The sequence below is a fragment of the Ptychodera flava genome, chromosome 14 (assembly GCF_041260155.1).
Source record: "Ptychodera flava strain L36383 chromosome 14, AS_Pfla_20210202, whole genome shotgun sequence".
Taxonomy (NCBI): domain Eukaryota; kingdom Metazoa; phylum Hemichordata; class Enteropneusta; family Ptychoderidae; genus Ptychodera; species Ptychodera flava.
Window position 1 is genome coordinate 22,603,663 of NC_091941.1, and position 16,606 is coordinate 22,620,268.

Genomic DNA, 16,606 nt, shown 5'->3' on the forward strand with positions numbered 1-16,606 from the left:
CCTGATGTAATCAAGGTATGACAGTCCATAAAATCGTGAGCATATTTTTTTTTCTGTCGACATCGATTTGCCTTGCAATGGAATTTTAGGCAAGAAAGAGCATCATAGAAAATTGGTTGACAGGCGTTTCCCAAACCAGTATCGAAACAGAAATGCATCGCTCAGCACTGTGAACGATGTCATAATGAAATACCGTAGAACTGGGCATCTCCACGCGTAGAAGTTCACCAGCCGCCGAGAGTCAATCAGGGCCTCACTCAGTACAACAACATTGTCACTAGATAACCTAACTGGCTGTATCTCAGTCGTTCCATGTGAATGTTTCTAATTTTATGGGCTCTCACACTGACAGTTGTTTACTTTGCAAGCTCATGGAATTTACTATTCAATTTGGGTAAAGTATGTCGTGAGACATGACTGCATACGGGAAATACTTCACGATAACAGGATCGACGCACGTAACAATGCAAAACAAGTTCTGTCAAAAATCGAGTTTGAAATTATTATTACAATTAAAGGTCTTAAAATCTCATGCTTTATGTCATTTCTTGTCAACCACTTTGGGCTTCAAAATGGTTTCTTCCGGAAAGGGAGCCAGAATAGAAGGGAGATCGAATGGCGGTAACACAGCAGGCGCCTTGTATGTTTATTGGCCTGTTTATGGGCAACACTGACCAAGGTACCTCAGTGTTTTTCAAGGGATATTGGAAGATTACAGGGAAATTGATAGGGGCTTATCAAAGTTGGTCTCCGGTTCATTTTGACGTTCGCTGTAAGACTGTGTACCATAGAGGCATGTATTTGGTAACAAGCTATTTCAAAATGTCTCGGAGTCCCTTAAAGTCTGTATGGTTTTGTCAGAATATGCAGTGCAAGATTGAGGCCAATTAATGTACTTCATTGATACTGACTCTCAATAAATTTATTTGCATACTGGAACGATACTCAGTAAATTGTGAATAATTTAATGCAAATTGTTTGTTTACTTGTAGGAATTACCAACCCCAACACCAGTGCAGACCAAACTGCCAAATGAATTATTTGGAGATGTGATGATGGCCTTGGAATTTCTACATGTCTTCGCTGACTTACTGGGAACAAAAGATGAATTCCCAGAGGGGATAGGTTTAGGTAAGATTTACAACACTGCTATAATCACCCCATCATTTCTTGTTTTGCGATCATGAATCCAAAGTGCAGGCCTGTCACTGCCCTTGCCCTGAATTCAATAGCTGCATTTGTAACAAGTCACAATTCTGATATTGAAGTCTATGCATTAGAGAGACACATTCCGATTGACAGAAGGCAAGTTGTTCCAACTGTTGGGGATTATATTGAAAAAAACCCAGAATTTTTGCGAAGTTTTCCCCATTTGTAACATTGGTATATGACTTGGGAACCCAGGTTCTGTCTGGAATGGTGCCTAGTAGTAGTAGGATTGCAGTGACATGTCATTGGGAAACCCCATGCCATCACTGGGAAGCACTGAGAGAGAGAGGTACAAAGTGTGAATTAGATACGTACACGCATAGAAGTAAATGTTTACTACATCACAAATAGCCTTCCTGAAAAGACCGTCCTAATATAGCATTATGTTATGAAAACAATAAAATCTCAAAGAAAAGCCAGTATGTCAAGTCGTCTGTAAAATTTTTGTCTGAAAATCTGTCCTGGAGACGCATACAACCGTAATTGAAACATAGGCATAGATGTAAATCACTTTTTACCCAGGTGTTAACATTATACTTTCATTTTCTGTTCATCTTGCAGAGTATATTGAGAGGGCACTCTCAGATGTTGAGATTGATGGACCCTTGTTTGAATTGTACAAGTTCCTTCTCTCAGCCATCTTCACCATGCAGCAAGAGGAGGAAGAAGATGAAAAGATAGATTTGAAAGAACAAGGAGTTGACCTTGCTACAAGTGAGAATATTCATCTGTTTCTCCTCTGAAAATGCAATTTTCAGCTAGTTTATTCATGAATCATCTATTTTATTTATATTCACATCAACAGCACCTCAGGGTGACAACTTACTGATGACAACTTAAATTGCTATAAATTGCTAAAAAAAAACTAATGAAAGCCAAAACTAAACAAAGTAAAATGACAAACTAATTGACAGTAGACATCAACAATAATGAATATATATGCAAACAAAACATTGAGTCTGGATCATTGAAAACATCAGTTATGAAGTCTGCTCAATCAAAATTTAGAAAGCTTTCAATTCCATCAAACAAACGTTTAAATGTTGTCTGTCAGTGTTAAAATGCCATTTCTCACAGCATGAAACTCATGCAAAGTACACCATCTGTGAGCCAGAGATGTAGACATCTTTTGAATGTATTCAGTCTGTCATAGTAGTTAGTATAATTATTGGAAATGTCGACAGAAAAACAAATACTTTCTTTCTTTTTCAACAGCAACTGACCTGATAGAAACACTTGATGAAGACATGGATCCAACATACAATGCAGTGACAGCCGCAGCAACAGTAGCTGCAGCATGGCCACAGTTGCACCAAGGTAAGATGCCAAATCTTTGATTAAGGTAGCATCTGCTTCAAAAGTGAAAGACTTGAACTTTTGCTCAAACTTTCCTCAATAAACTATCAACCATTCTCTTACCAAATCAAGAATAAAAATCAGGGGTAACCGTACAAACTTTATTACTAAAGAGACATATTGCCTAATATTTCTCAATATTTGAAATTCAATATGGCCGCCATCCCTGTGTTAAATCTGTGGTGAAGATTAAAATTTTCAATTTTCAGAAAAGTAAGATGGTAAAATTTTTTCTCACACCAAGAGCTTTAAAATGAACCCCCACAATTTATAGAACAGAAAAGTATTGATTGAATTTGAAAACCCAAATATCTGTACCCGAGGCCCTTAAGTTTAGCAGGTAAAGTATGTAGCCTAGGAGAATTACCATCATTTACAGAATTTGTGTACACAGGTTTTTTACCCAGAACCATTCACATAGGACCTTTCAGATTCTAATTTGAGTCCTTCCTTCCTCCCTCAGGCACTACCATGAGACAGCTGCCTATAGATGCCTACACAATCTCTGAAGTATTGAGATTACATTTTCTAGCATCTGGTGCTAAGACCAGCACGGCTGATGCCAAGTACAGATATCAACAGAGAGGTGGCTACACTCCCCTCGATGATGCTGGATTAGAATTCCGTATGCATGAAGCAGGGATTCTGAGATCACTGACCACAGGAAATATTTATGATCTAACCACAGGTCAGTGTAGTACTTTCTCATTTTCAGAACTTCCATGTTGAAATTTGTTTTGTTTTTAAAGTACTGCTACAATCCAGTTCGGCTTTCAAGATAGTCTCTGTTTGCTCACAAGCCAAACAACAATATTCAATTAATAATATTGTAGCATATTTTACGATAATGGAAGATTGTTAATATTTTCTCATTGATATCATGCAATTCCAAATTTCTCCATCCTGTTAACTTAAAATCCAATCTGAACTTATTTGCAGCAATGTCTGATTGTGTTTTTCTTTTCTGACACTCAGCTGAGAAGTTGAAGATTGTGACTGCCCTCTGTGGTCAGTTGATGACATATGTGACTTGCAGGGATTTCATTGAAGACAACTTTGATAAATGGAGAGCCTGCCGTAAAGAATGGAAAGAAAACCAAGCCTCAGAGCAGAAGAGAGAGAGGGAGGAAGCATCAGCCAGGTGAGGCAAAATAAGTGAGAGGGCATTTTTGGTCAAACTGGAACCTTTGTGATTCATAATTCTTTCTGACATGTATGGTAGTTCTGTGCATAGTAGATTCTGAGTTGAGCTGAAGTTAGAAAAAGGTTGCATTTTTAAACTTGCTGTCAAACATGCAAATTTACACTGGGAAGTTGTTTAACTATATTTGCCAAATGATAAATCTACTAAATTAAACGGAGATGAAAATGTCACATTCTCAACAATCTTTTGTTTCATTCACCAAACCATGGATTCTAATCCCTGAGAAAGTTAAGACAAGATTTTGCAAAAATTTATACTTTCAATATGTTAAATCCTGTGGAAAATTAATGAGAGCACAATATTTTCATTTTAGTCAGGAGATTGTCAATTATTGATATGTTGATATTAGTATTATTGATGAACATTTTACAATTGCCTGTTTCAGTTTTAACTTTAATCCAACATCCATCAGGACTTCAATACCCAGATAGAAAATAAAATAGTCTTTGAATGAAATGGGGGGATGATTATCTTTCATGAAGAATGAGGTGTCATCATCTTTCAGCTTTTCCATTTTCCAACCCTGACATAATAGGTACAAGCAAAGGCAAGAAGAACGGGCAAGGGAGAAAGAGAAAGAAAAAGAGAGGAAACTTCAGAAACAAAAAGAAAAAGAGGAGAGATTACGAAAGGAGGAACAAGAGAAGGGGTCAAAGGTTGGAGAAAAGTAAGTGAAATAGGCTTTCAGTTGTAAACATGATTTGTATCGGTGTAAAAATGTAAACAATGAGTACACCAATTTAAACAATGATAGGCCCATGGTTGTAAACATATGTTTTGGCTACATTACAGTTGTGAAAATGATCAGATGATGTAAACATGATGTTGAAAGGGTAAGTCCTTGTAAACATGATGACTGGCCTAGAGCATGATTAACTTTCCACTTCAAGTAAAATTCAAATTTGCATGTAAAGTTCAAATTCAATGCAGATTGATCACATGGATTTCTAGTCTCCAATGCTGTGTGTGCTCTGGATTGTGGACATGGTGGTGAGATTTGGGATTCATTGGAGAATTTTCCGTCTTTACAGGAGTACAGATGAAGCCAGCAAGGCCAAGGAAGATTCTCCAAAGAGGAAAAATGAAAAGGAAGACAGTGATGAGGAGGAGGAGGGAAAACCAAGGAGAAAGTCTAGAAGGACGGAGAAGGAAAATGAACAAGAAGACGAGAGGATGGAAACAGAAGAAAGTCAGGAAACTGGTGATAAGGAAGGAGCAAGTCAGGAAGAAAAGATGGAATTGAAAAGAAAACAAAGGGAAGAAGAGGCCAAGAAGAAGGAAGAATTTCATAAAAAAGACAGAGAATTGTATGAACAAATGGTTGAAATGTGTAGCAAGTACAGTCTGACTCCCTTAGGAGTTGATAGAATTTATCGACGATTTTGGAGATTTCGCAGCATTCCTGGATTGTTCGTGGAATACGACATGGAATATTTAGATAAATCCGACCTGGAGCCAGTACCTCAGAACTTTGCATCCAATCCATTTCTACCTTATAACTCCACTCAGGGCAAAAAGTCTGGCGCGGATGGCAGCAAGGCCGACGAGAGCATCGACTGCGATACATCCACTGCCAGCAACAAGGAGAATGTAGACAATGACGAGGGTGAGCAAGCAGACACTTCCAACAGCCGCGAGACCAAGACGATTCTCAATGAGAAAAATGGCGCAAGCCAGTCAGTCAAAACAGAGTCTGCTGAGCAAACAGACACCAAAATAGACTTTGAAAACTATGATCCGTGCATGCTGAAAAGGGATCACTGCACTTGGGCATTCTATAAAACAAAGGAAGAAATCGATAGGCTCACTAACACACTGAATCCCAGGGGTTACAGAGAGAGTGCATTGAAGGAGGCACTTTTACAAGACAAACAAGGACTCTGTTACTCTATTGAAGAGTGCCCCGTGGATTTGCTGTATCAAATGAAATCAGAAGCAGAGTCTGCGGATAGTAAACCAGACAAGCCAAAGCAAGTGATGGTCAAGCTGGGGGGTAAAAAGACCGGGCTGGTTTCTGAAGGACACGAAGACTCGTCACCTGGGTCAGAAAGTTTGGAACTGACTTTACGGGAACAGCTGTTAGATATGGAAGAGAGAATTTACACAGGTTCCCTAGGATATTTGAAGGTACATTCATATCTGCTGTCATATGTCTTTCATTGCTAAGGCCAGTGTCCATCAAACGGTGATGACAATTTCTCATACAATAATTGCAACACTGTCAGCATATGCAAGAAAATTTCTATACTTTCAAGAAAATTAGAATCACCCATACAAAATGTTGAGGGCTTGTTCTCCTATGTGTAAGACCTTGGTAACTTGTGCTAAATGTGTGCACTCAAGTATACAACAACGGTTACTTCTCATTCTTGTCCAGCTTGTAACAGTATGCAATTGCCAGGTCAAATTTGAAGTCCTGTACTTGACGTGCAGTTCCATCTACTACATGTATTTTCCACAAGTTCAAGTTTTAGACAATCATCCTCCACTCAAACCCAATTTTCAATCTCAGTGTGGATTCTTATTTTCAAAAGTATTGAAGTTATGCTCAAGCATTGTAAATTGGTTGGTAGGTGAATTCTAGTATTTTGTGGTATGCCTTGATCAAAACAGGAATAATTACATAGTTAGATATAGGCAGGATCCTTATTTGAGTCTAATTTCCTGGAAAATATACATCTCAAATGCACAGGCGGAAGACAGGATCTTGTGGATTAAGGCAATTGAGAATGGAAGCTATGACATGCAATGCAAAGAGCTCACCTGGGGACCATGGTGGCAAAGACATAAACTGGACGATAAAGACTTTACCAATGAAGCGATGGAGATGAGCATCAATGATGTCTCCATGGGAGAAGAACAACAAACACTGCCAATCAAACACAAAGACAGGTACGTCCTGCACTAACAAAGAAAACAACTTTGAATTCTAGAGAGTTTTTTGACAAAGGTCTGTTGTTACTTTTGCATTATTTTGTATTATACACAACATACTATCATAATGTCACCATTGACTGAAAAAACTCAACAAACTTTGATGCGAGTACTGTCTTTGAACCATTTAGTGGCCCTGATTATTATATTAGTAAAACATTTAATGGGCACTGTCAACTTATCTTTTTCAGTAACTAATTTCTCAAATTGGATACTAGGTAGTTTACCGTATATGCTAATTAAACAGGCCACTGATTTCAATGTTGGTCTTTCACTCAAGAAAATATTATAAAATTATGAAATGTGTTGGTATGTTGGCTTTAATACTCAAAAACATCATGAAATATGTTAGTATGCGGACTAATTCTTGGAAATTTACAGAAATTCCTAAATTGACTCACATTAAACAGTTTTGAAATATTTGAAGTTACAGTGCATACTCATACCAACTGAATAAAATTGTAGGAAATGAGACAAGAACCATGCAGGTTGTCTGACATTATCATCTACTCATGCAACATTTGGTTCAGTGTACCAGGAGAGTGACCAAGGAGAAAGTATAAATTTTGCTAGTATTGAAATGTCATATTTTTTTATAATACAGAGTTTCTGAATTGAAGAGATCAGAAACACCGCTAGGATCAAGCAGCGGTTCAACAAGATGCAGTACACCAAACCCAGTAGACCAGGTTGTACGAGACCTGGCATGTGCTCTCTTGCAAATTGCTCAGGGAATCGAGCCAAAGTATTTAAAACCACCTCTTGGTAAGTTATCAGAGTAAAAAGTTTTACCATTGGCTTTCTGGTGCATCATGTTTGTATTTTGACTGGCTTGTGAGTGACAAGTCATAGATGTCTTCTAACAAACAAGGGTAGCTCTAAAGTATCACAATATTAGAACAGAGATTTTGGTCGCAGTATGTTGATCTTGATATTGCCGGCATCCCCTGTTCAGGTAATTTATGACTCAGAACAGAAAGTTGAAACTTTTGCTGAAACTTTACCCAAGGAAACATGAAATTGATCTCTTTCCTTATCAAGAACAAAAGTGAGGGGTAACCTTTCAAAGTTTAGGAGTAGTAGAGAAAGAAAAGAGTGTCCAAAACCTGTTTCCAAGGCACATTCTACCTCAACATATGCAGTTGCAATAATTACACTCTTTGTATTATGTACAACTTCTCATTTGTCCAGAGTAGCTTCATAGACCAAGTATTCAAATCAAAGGGACACTGTTTATGTACCAACGAAATACTTGCCAATTTTGTCCAACTTAGGCAAATCCTCGTTATGGTAGTAAATCTGCTTAATGATATGTAACTGGAAACGTACCCTGTGATAAGGATGACTTGTAGAACCAATGTTCTTGTGTCATACAGGGCTCATCAAGTAATTGAACCATATCATTCATTATAGCTCTCAGCATGTCAAAATATGCTGAAAGACGTTTTAAAGCCAGGGTATTCTCTTCTAAAAGCCTTGTCATGTATTCATCCATGTAACAGGTGAGGATGAAGCGGCCAAGAAAGCCAAGCAGAAAGCCTCACAGGAAGCTGCAATGAAAGAGTTCCAAGCAATGATGGCTGCCAGCAAGAAGAAAAAGAAGAATGAGAAAAAGAGGAAAGATGACAGTGATGGAGAGAGTAGTGATGATGAGTCATCTTCAGGTCAGTGAATTTATTCAGTGACAAATTTCTGATTTGCCGTTGTGACTTCCAACTCTTCAGCCTTGAGCAATAGCCCTTAAAGATGTGGCCAAATTTAATCAAAATCTGTCCATGTAAAGTTTTAAGTTTGAAAAGCAAACAGTAATATACCTGAGTCTGTTAGAAATGATATTTGTGTTATAACCCCCTTTCCCTTGACTGAGTTGTAAAATTCCACTGCAAAAAGTCTGCTGATGTAGCTTCTGAGATGCTGCACAGTAGCCCTGCAAAAAGTTACAGTTTCTCTCCGATTGTGTTTCCTTGATGGTTGAAGCAAGTCTTTAGTTTCTAAATCACTTTTTCAGATGAAGAAACAGAGCCCTCCAAGCCAGAGAAGACCGTATATGAACGCTGGGAAGAGTCCCTCATGTCCTCAACCAGCCTGCCTCAATTGTTCCTGCACATGGCAACATTGGAAGCATCCATAATGTGGTCCAAGTCTATCCTGAATGCGCGCTGCCGGATCTGTCGCAGGAAGGGGGATGCTGAACACATGCTGCTGTGTGATGGATGTGATAGAGGACATCACATGTACTGTCTGAAACCTCAAGTCAAGGTGAGAATTGTCAACATCTGGTGTACACCTTCTGTAGGATAAAACCATGTGACAGTCTCATTTGCCTTTGAAGGTTGATGTCTTTCAACCAATCAGAGAATCAAAACAATGTCTTATTATTATGGTGAAGTAAACTTGATCCTTAGAGTAATCCAGTTACTTTGAAATTCATGTTGTGATGTGTGCTTTAAGTTTTACTTCTTATTAGACATTGAAACAGCTCACAAAAAGATTTTCACACAACTCAAACTCCTATCAATCAGTTTGCGATCTGATTGTTCAAAGCTCTGATTTCATGACATCAATATTTGGAGTAGACTCCCACAGATAGCTCATGAACACAGCATCATTCGTTTTTAGCTCACATTTGGTTTTATATATAAATACCAAAAAGAGCTTATATGATGACTCTGAGTGGCGTCTGTGTCATATTTGTGGGTATGTGCGGATGTATGTCCGTCACACACAAAGGCTCCCATACCGCCAAAGCTACCGTCTCAGTATTTGGTGTACAGGTAGATGTAGGGGTTGAGATGAACACATCAGTGTCAAAAATGTGCAAATGAGGTAAGAAAAAGGGAAATTCTGCAAATGTAGGAGTGGTGACATGCCAGCATGCTACTCCACTGAGCTTGAGTCATTTCCTGTCATTGTTTATGAACTGTTACATATTAACAGACCTGCTCAAACTAAGGGACGGACCATTAGATCTTGGGAGGGGGTGGTCACAATGAAATTGTGAACATTTTTTTACAATTGTAAATTTCTAAATAAAATTTTTTCCAAATGAGAAAAGCTGTGCTAATTTTTTTTTCTGAGTAAATTTTCAGATTTATAGTTTATTTTAATAGTTCGATGCTGTCTGAGATTACAATGTACATCCATATCACTAGCGCAAATAAGATTGCGTGCTGTAACTACAACATACATATGGCCCAGTGATTTATATTGCTGATAGATTTCGCGAAATGTTGCAGATCATCTTTTGACAAGCTGAGAAGCTGTTTGCAAAAAATGTGGTGAAATTTCAATATTATTTGTGTTTTTAGGACAATTTTTGCCCTTTTTTGATCAAAACATCTATTTCTCTGCAGCAGCGTGTCCAACTTTTGTCAACTTGTTTTTCTGGTTTAAATATTTCTTGTTGTTTTTCTGGTTGTACTGTGCAGAATCCATTGTCATAACATTGAACGTAGAATTTTCCTGCACTGAACAGATAGAAACAACATTTATTGTTGATCTTTGGTACCCATACTGGTATGTACCAATTCTGATCAAATGTGAGCAACACCGTATAATTTGTTTCTGTTTTGTGAGAAGAGCCTTGTATAATGCATCATATATGATGCAATAAATGTTCATGTCTCTGAACTATCCTGTTGTATACGCTACTTGATGCCTGCATTGAAGTTGAATTCACAGGAATTGGTCAGCTGATAGGCAGGTTTGATTTGTAGGTATCATGTTCAAAAAGTATTCATATTTTCCCCTGTGCTCAGGTGATACCACCTGGAGACTGGTTCTGCTACGACTGCCGACCAAAACAAGCCAGACAGAGTCAAAGAAGGCGGAGGAAGTCTGTCCTGGAAGAAAGTGAATCCGAGGAATCTGAGGAAGAGTCCGAGTCCGATGAGGAGTCCGAGTCCGAGTCTGAGGAGAGCGAGCAGGAAGATGACAGTGATGTAGAAGATGAAGAAGATGAAAGTGATTCTGGAGCAAGGTACAGCTAGTTTTTAGCTCAATAATACAGTGATTGAAACCCTTCTGCTGTTCCAACACTCTCACCCTTGCATGTGATTTGTTATTATCATTATCCCATGCACAAAATATATTACCAACAACAAAGAACATGAGTATTAAAAGATGCCAACTGTTACCATGGTTGTCAATTTTGAGAGTGAGTGACAGCAAAGAAAGAATTTTTTTTGTCAAGAGCGTTGATCCAGAGAAGATCCTCAGGTGTTCTTATAACAGTCTTATAATGTATCAAGCATCCCAAGCTGAATGACTGTTAACATGAAGGATTACTGCATCCACTCTAAATCAGTGTGACCTGATAGCCTTTCAGTCATAATATCTCATGTCTCAATTTCAGTTTGCTGTCAAGTGAGGAAGAGAGTGATAGTGACAGTGAAGACAGCCACAGTGATGAGTGCGCCAAGTGTGGCAAAGCCGGTCAGCTGATATTGTGCGATAACTGCCCACTGGCGTATCATCTGAGATGTACGGACCCACCACTGAAGAAAATTCCCTCCGGAAAATGGGTGTGTGAAGTGTGCACGGAGCAAGCCAAGAAAAAACCCGGAATCAAGGTTAAAGGTGATTGTAAAATTGAAATTGTCCGATCCATACACTTGACTGAATTGTGTTGTACATTGGTGGCATACATCGAAGTACACACTTAAAGATAGTTGATGTGATCAGAAACTTTGTCCTCTTTCTACCAGGCCCCATAGACAAACCATAGAAATAAATACCACTTGGGAGAAAGAGGATTAATTTTGTAGTGGTAATCATAGTACTGTTTAGCCAAACATTCATATATCAGAGCATTGAATGAAACAAACATTGATGACTAGAATGGATTAAAGTCAATTTAACATCTGACACTCATTGATGAAGGTAATTTGAGCATACAGTGGCTTTCAAAGTCTCTATAGGAGTTACTATTAAACTGAAATTTGTTCTTGAATTTCAGGTCCATCCAAATCCAAATCAGGAAGATCCACTCCAAGTTCCGTCAGCAGCACAAGCAAACAGAAAAGGCAGAGCCTGGAAAAACCTTCAACATCCAAATCAAAGACGTCAAGGCAGGCAGCAGATTCGGATAACTCCTTTGAAGAAACAAAAGCCTCTCCCCGTGGAAGTACTCGGTCCGGCAGAAATATCTCAAAGCCAAAATCTGCAGAGAAACCAAACAGTCAGAGCAATGACAGACAGAGCAGGAGCAGTGACAAGCCAACTAGAGGCGGTGACAAAGCCACTAAAAGCAATGAGAGACCCAGCCGAAGCTGTGAGAGACCCAGCAGGTCTAGCAAAAGGAGTAAAAGCCAGACAGCATCAGATGGTTCTCCATCTCCTCCCAGGTCTAGAAGTGATGCCAAGAAAGCCAGGAGAAGAGACTCATCAGAAGGTATGTACCACACAGTTTTGAATTTTCAGTAGGGAGGCCAACTGAAATTTTGAAATGTTCAATCTGCATTTTAATTAATGTAGTTTTTTAGATTTCAATGAGAGAAGCTAAACATTTTTTTAATTTTCGAAATTGGATGAACGGTTTCAATTTTATAGCTTTTTAAAACATTCACTTTTACTCTTTCTGTAGAAAGACAATACATATAATAACAATGGGAACAATGGGACAAAAATGAAGGAGTTTTAGCTGAAATTTACAGTAAATTTGCTGTAACTTTGTTAATAAAACATCTTTTTGTACCAAATTTGGCATGGAGATAGATTTCAATGGCACACACAAATGTATCCTAAAATTACGCGATTACGATGGTGGCCATATTGGATTTATCCATGGCAACAGATGAACGACACTTAACGAGAAATGACAAAATGAAAATATTAAGCTCAAATGGCATAAGTGATATATCAAATTGAAGGTCTTTTTGAGCTGATGACACTTTTGAATAGCTCTACTGCATTAAAACTACGTACAAAAAGTATTTTATCCAAATAAAGGCTTTCAAAACATCACCTCTGGGGCCATGTGGAGTTTTGAGATTATTTGGTAAAGGCTTCTTCAATTTTATCAGTTTCTGAACAATTTGAAACTTAGAATTTAATTTAAGGATTATTGGTTAAAACTATGTTCCAAAATTATTGATCATCTTTAAAATTCAGGAGTAAATTGAATGAGAAGTCGATGTTTGGAGGTGCTAAAAATTGCACACTTGTCATGGTAAAGTTATCAGCAACTAAGATGGTCTCATCATACCACCTGTCAGACATGCAAATTGCCTTTGTTACAAACATTTAAAAAAATCAATACCCTTTCTTTTGCCAACACAGATGCAACTTATTCCCTTAGTTTCCTTGAAAATATTGTGTATGGCTGTCAAAAATCTATGTCGACAAAATCACAAAATTGCTATCTCCTCTGCGCAAAAGGGATTGATCTTCTCATTATTCACCGTGAGAAATTAGAGAATTATGATTATCAAAACTATGGTCCCAGAATTTTGATATATGGACCAAGCTGTTCTGTGTACAGAAGAAATTTGCTCCAGTTCAATGAGTGATCTCCGTGTGTATGGATCATGGAGAATTGTGGGTAGCCTCACTTACTGTGAAGCGTGGTCAATATCTCCGTCAATAAATACGTGAGCTGTTCAAAATTTCTCATTTTTCTAGCAAAAATTCAAAAGAAATAATGATAAACTGTGTACTAGAGGATGTTTCACTGAGAGTTGGTCGGGTTAGGTCTCGGAAAAATCGCTCTCAATTTTTTGTCTCGGATTTGGTCATATACACTGCCCTATGTTGGTGAAGAACCTTATATCGCGAGAAAGAGCGTGATCTGGGCTTTCAAATGAGTATTCGATGTAAGGGATGTTTTGATTGGCTCACCTTCAAAAATGCGTTTCAAAATCAGCGATGTAAATATTAGGTGCTGCCATGTGTCAGATCGCCGTTCCCGGTACCGTTTCTAGCTCAATTTTGCAGTTTATTCAAAAAGTAAGTAGTTCATATAAAGAAATAAAAAACATATGAGAGAATAGCTGCATTTTAATTTTTAGCCTCATGTATTTTTTTCCACAATTTTCTTTCCCGTTATCGATGTTTTTCAATTTTGAACATGACTAAGTCACTGGTGATTGAGTGTCAATTCAGCACGTCCTGGGCGACCTGCTGGCCTCCCTATTTTCAGCCATGGATATCATCACTGTCATAGAATTATTTGAGCTTTTGATATGCGTAATATTCATTGCTTATATGACAGATCCATCCAATGCTTAGTTTTCTTGTGTACTATTTTGTGAAAAGTGTATCAGTGAAAATTGTTTCAACATGCAAATCATATGGTAATGCCCCATTACCAATGGAAAAATATTCATTTGTGTTACTGGTGCTGTTTACACATTACACATGGATCATACATCAATATCATGACGACCCTGGTTTTGGTTATACCCTACACATCATACACTTCATGTTTTGACCAGACTTGAAAGCATTTCAAGATTCATTCTAATGCAAAGAAAATGATGACGGCTATTATCTCCTCACAGACTCCGGCACATCAGGACCTGCTCGACCCAAAACAGCCAGTTCATCACGGGGCAGTGAGTGGGCTCGCCAGATGAAACTCTGCGAACAGCTGATAGGGGAACTGATCAAGCACAAGGATGCTTGGCCATTCTTGCAACCCGTCAGTAAAAAGATGGTGAGCTGAATATCAATGTCTTGCAAATATTCTGCAGCATGTATTGTTTTTTCATATATATCCATTCAACAGTTTCTACCAAAAGATGCAGTTCCATTCATTTCACAGAACAACCTTATGAACAACATTGATTCTTAGAACAAGACATCGCAGTAAAGTATCTTAGATTAGCTGAATGTAGTGAAACTATAATCCCTTATATGTCATTATTACCCAAGTCCTTGGGTATTTGCTGCTGTGAAGTTGCCAGAAATGTTTGTACTTGTCGCCAGTGCAACAGTAGGTGCTCTGCATGTATCACTAATTTTTTTTCTCCATTTGTATGTACATCCTGTAGGCACCAGACTACCACAAATTAATCAAAAGACCAATGGACCTCGGGACCATGAAAATGAAAATGAACCAGTTGGACTATAACAACCCGGCCGAGATCATCGCCGATGCCAGACTTCTCTTCACAAACTGCGAACAGTACAATCAGCCGTCCTCCCAAGAATACAAGGCCGGCTCTCGTCTCTCTACATTCCTTGAAAAGAAGATGAAAGAACTCGCAATCAATATTAAAGTGACAAACAAATCGGCCATTGAGGAGAGAAAAAGCAAACGAAAGACATTTTAATGCACGACTGTGTTTCCAAAAAACAAAAAAGTTTTGATGGTGGCCAGAATTGACATGTATGTAAATACCAGTATGATACTTTTCTACAAAAGCATTATCAAAAGACAAGGCTATTAAATGACAAGATAGGAAATTTGCAATCATTCATATTTAGAAAGGCAGAGTTTTAAAATCCTCACTGTTATAAAATAAATTACCAAAAACAGATCTATGAATCAAACGAGGAATTATATCACTCTGAGAAAGTGACTTTGAATTTTGCAGCTGATCTCAGGTACATATTATTGGGAAAAAAAAGAAAGAATAAATATTTGATCGTCTGCGAATTTTGTGATTGTCAGTATTCCAGTAAAGACATGGGAGTAATCTATGCAATAGAGAACTGTAATACAGTACAACTGCCAATGTTTGCGTGTGCGTTTGTGATTGACATGTATAATGTTTTACAACAACATTAATTCGGGGGAGGAAGAGTGGTTCGTTAGGCTGCATGATACAGCAAAAAAAACCCCACCAACTTCAAACATCCTGGATTTGCTAATGGGGCTTCTATTCACTTGCCGTGTACTTCTATATTGTGACTGCTTGCCTACTTTTTCTGTTCAAATGCAGTTACAAAAGAGATCTTGCACGAGACATTGACCATGTTTTGCTCATTTAAGGGACCATTCTGTAAAAGAACTTTGGGGGAGGGGACAATAGCCAATGATTTGAAAATACAAAAAGTCTGTCTCTGCCAGTTACCACCCCTCCTAAATGAAATGGTTAAGGTATGGGGGTTGGAAGACCTTTGACTTCTCTGTCACATGTTTTTGTGTTGAACTTTTGGTGAAAAACCAATAACAAAAAATTTCAAATTCTTTTTTGTCACACTCAACTTTGCAATTTGCTTTATAAGTGCGAACTAACTAGGAGTGACTTTTCATAGACATGTTTTCATATTATGATAAGAAAGTGATTGAAATTTGGGTTAGTAGAAGGTATGGGGAATGTTGCTGCATTGTGAAATCGGGGTTTTTTTCTTACAAAAATGTGCGTAGCTTTAGCCAGATTTCAAACTCTGCATTGCAAGTAATTACAAGTTTTGCTTTTGGCATATGTTACTAGTTCAACATCTGTTCTGTTCCTTTTTATATTTTTTGCAATATCAAACATCTTTTCTTGCAAAAAGTTTTAATTCTAGAAACAAAATCGTTGAGCCATGCCGACATCGACCTGTTGCAAAGAGGCTAGAAAGACAGTGGTTAAGTTTTTTGTATTTTGAAGACTGCAGTTCCTGTATTATTTTTTGCTTTGTTGTATTTGAGGAGCAGGCATGTTTTTTGTACACATTAACAAGATTAATAAATTATCAGCACTAAATTTACTGTGTAGGTGCCTTTTTTTAGAGGAGTGTGTGAGTGGAAGACAACTGGCATGGAAACACAATAAAATGCTGTACAATACTGGTTAAACCTGGAATTCGAATGGACCACGGTACAAACCAACACACATGTGCAAACGAGCATAGAAGTATGTGTATTTCCATACGCATTGGTAAACACGTGGGCTTGTTTGTAACACCATCACGAGATCTCTTGGATGTACTAAGTCTGGAACGCATCAAGTCCTTTTTATTCCGGAGTAGAAC

General features: G+C 38.0%; 1 protein-coding gene across 2 annotated transcripts in view; it reads left to right on the forward strand.

Annotated features, from left to right (window-relative positions):
- LOC139149790 (bromodomain adjacent to zinc finger domain protein 1A-like) overlaps positions 1-16,338 on the forward strand; it is a 31,403-nt gene extending 15,065 nt beyond the window's left edge. For both annotated transcript variants that reach the window (XM_070721770.1, XM_070721771.1), the window contains 16 exons: positions 993-1,131; positions 1,771-1,923; positions 2,425-2,526; positions 3,029-3,253; positions 3,541-3,706; positions 4,305-4,436; positions 4,801-5,896; positions 6,462-6,661; positions 7,308-7,468; positions 8,206-8,367; positions 8,712-8,962; positions 10,462-10,682; positions 11,058-11,281; positions 11,661-12,095; positions 14,203-14,357; positions 14,695-16,338. In XM_070721770.1, coding sequence (XP_070577871.1) covers positions 993-1,131; positions 1,771-1,923; positions 2,425-2,526; positions 3,029-3,253; positions 3,541-3,706; positions 4,305-4,436; positions 4,801-5,896; positions 6,462-6,661; positions 7,308-7,468; positions 8,206-8,367; positions 8,712-8,962; positions 10,462-10,682; positions 11,058-11,281; positions 11,661-12,095; positions 14,203-14,357; positions 14,695-14,976 — 4,104 coding nt within the window. In that variant the 3' untranslated portion in view covers positions 14,977-16,338. The remainder of the gene's footprint in view (positions 1-992; positions 1,132-1,770; positions 1,924-2,424; positions 2,527-3,028; positions 3,254-3,540; positions 3,707-4,304; positions 4,437-4,800; positions 5,897-6,461; positions 6,662-7,307; positions 7,469-8,205; positions 8,368-8,711; positions 8,963-10,461; positions 10,683-11,057; positions 11,282-11,660; positions 12,096-14,202; positions 14,358-14,694) is intronic.
- The last annotated feature ends 268 nt before the right edge of the window (positions 16,339-16,606 follow it).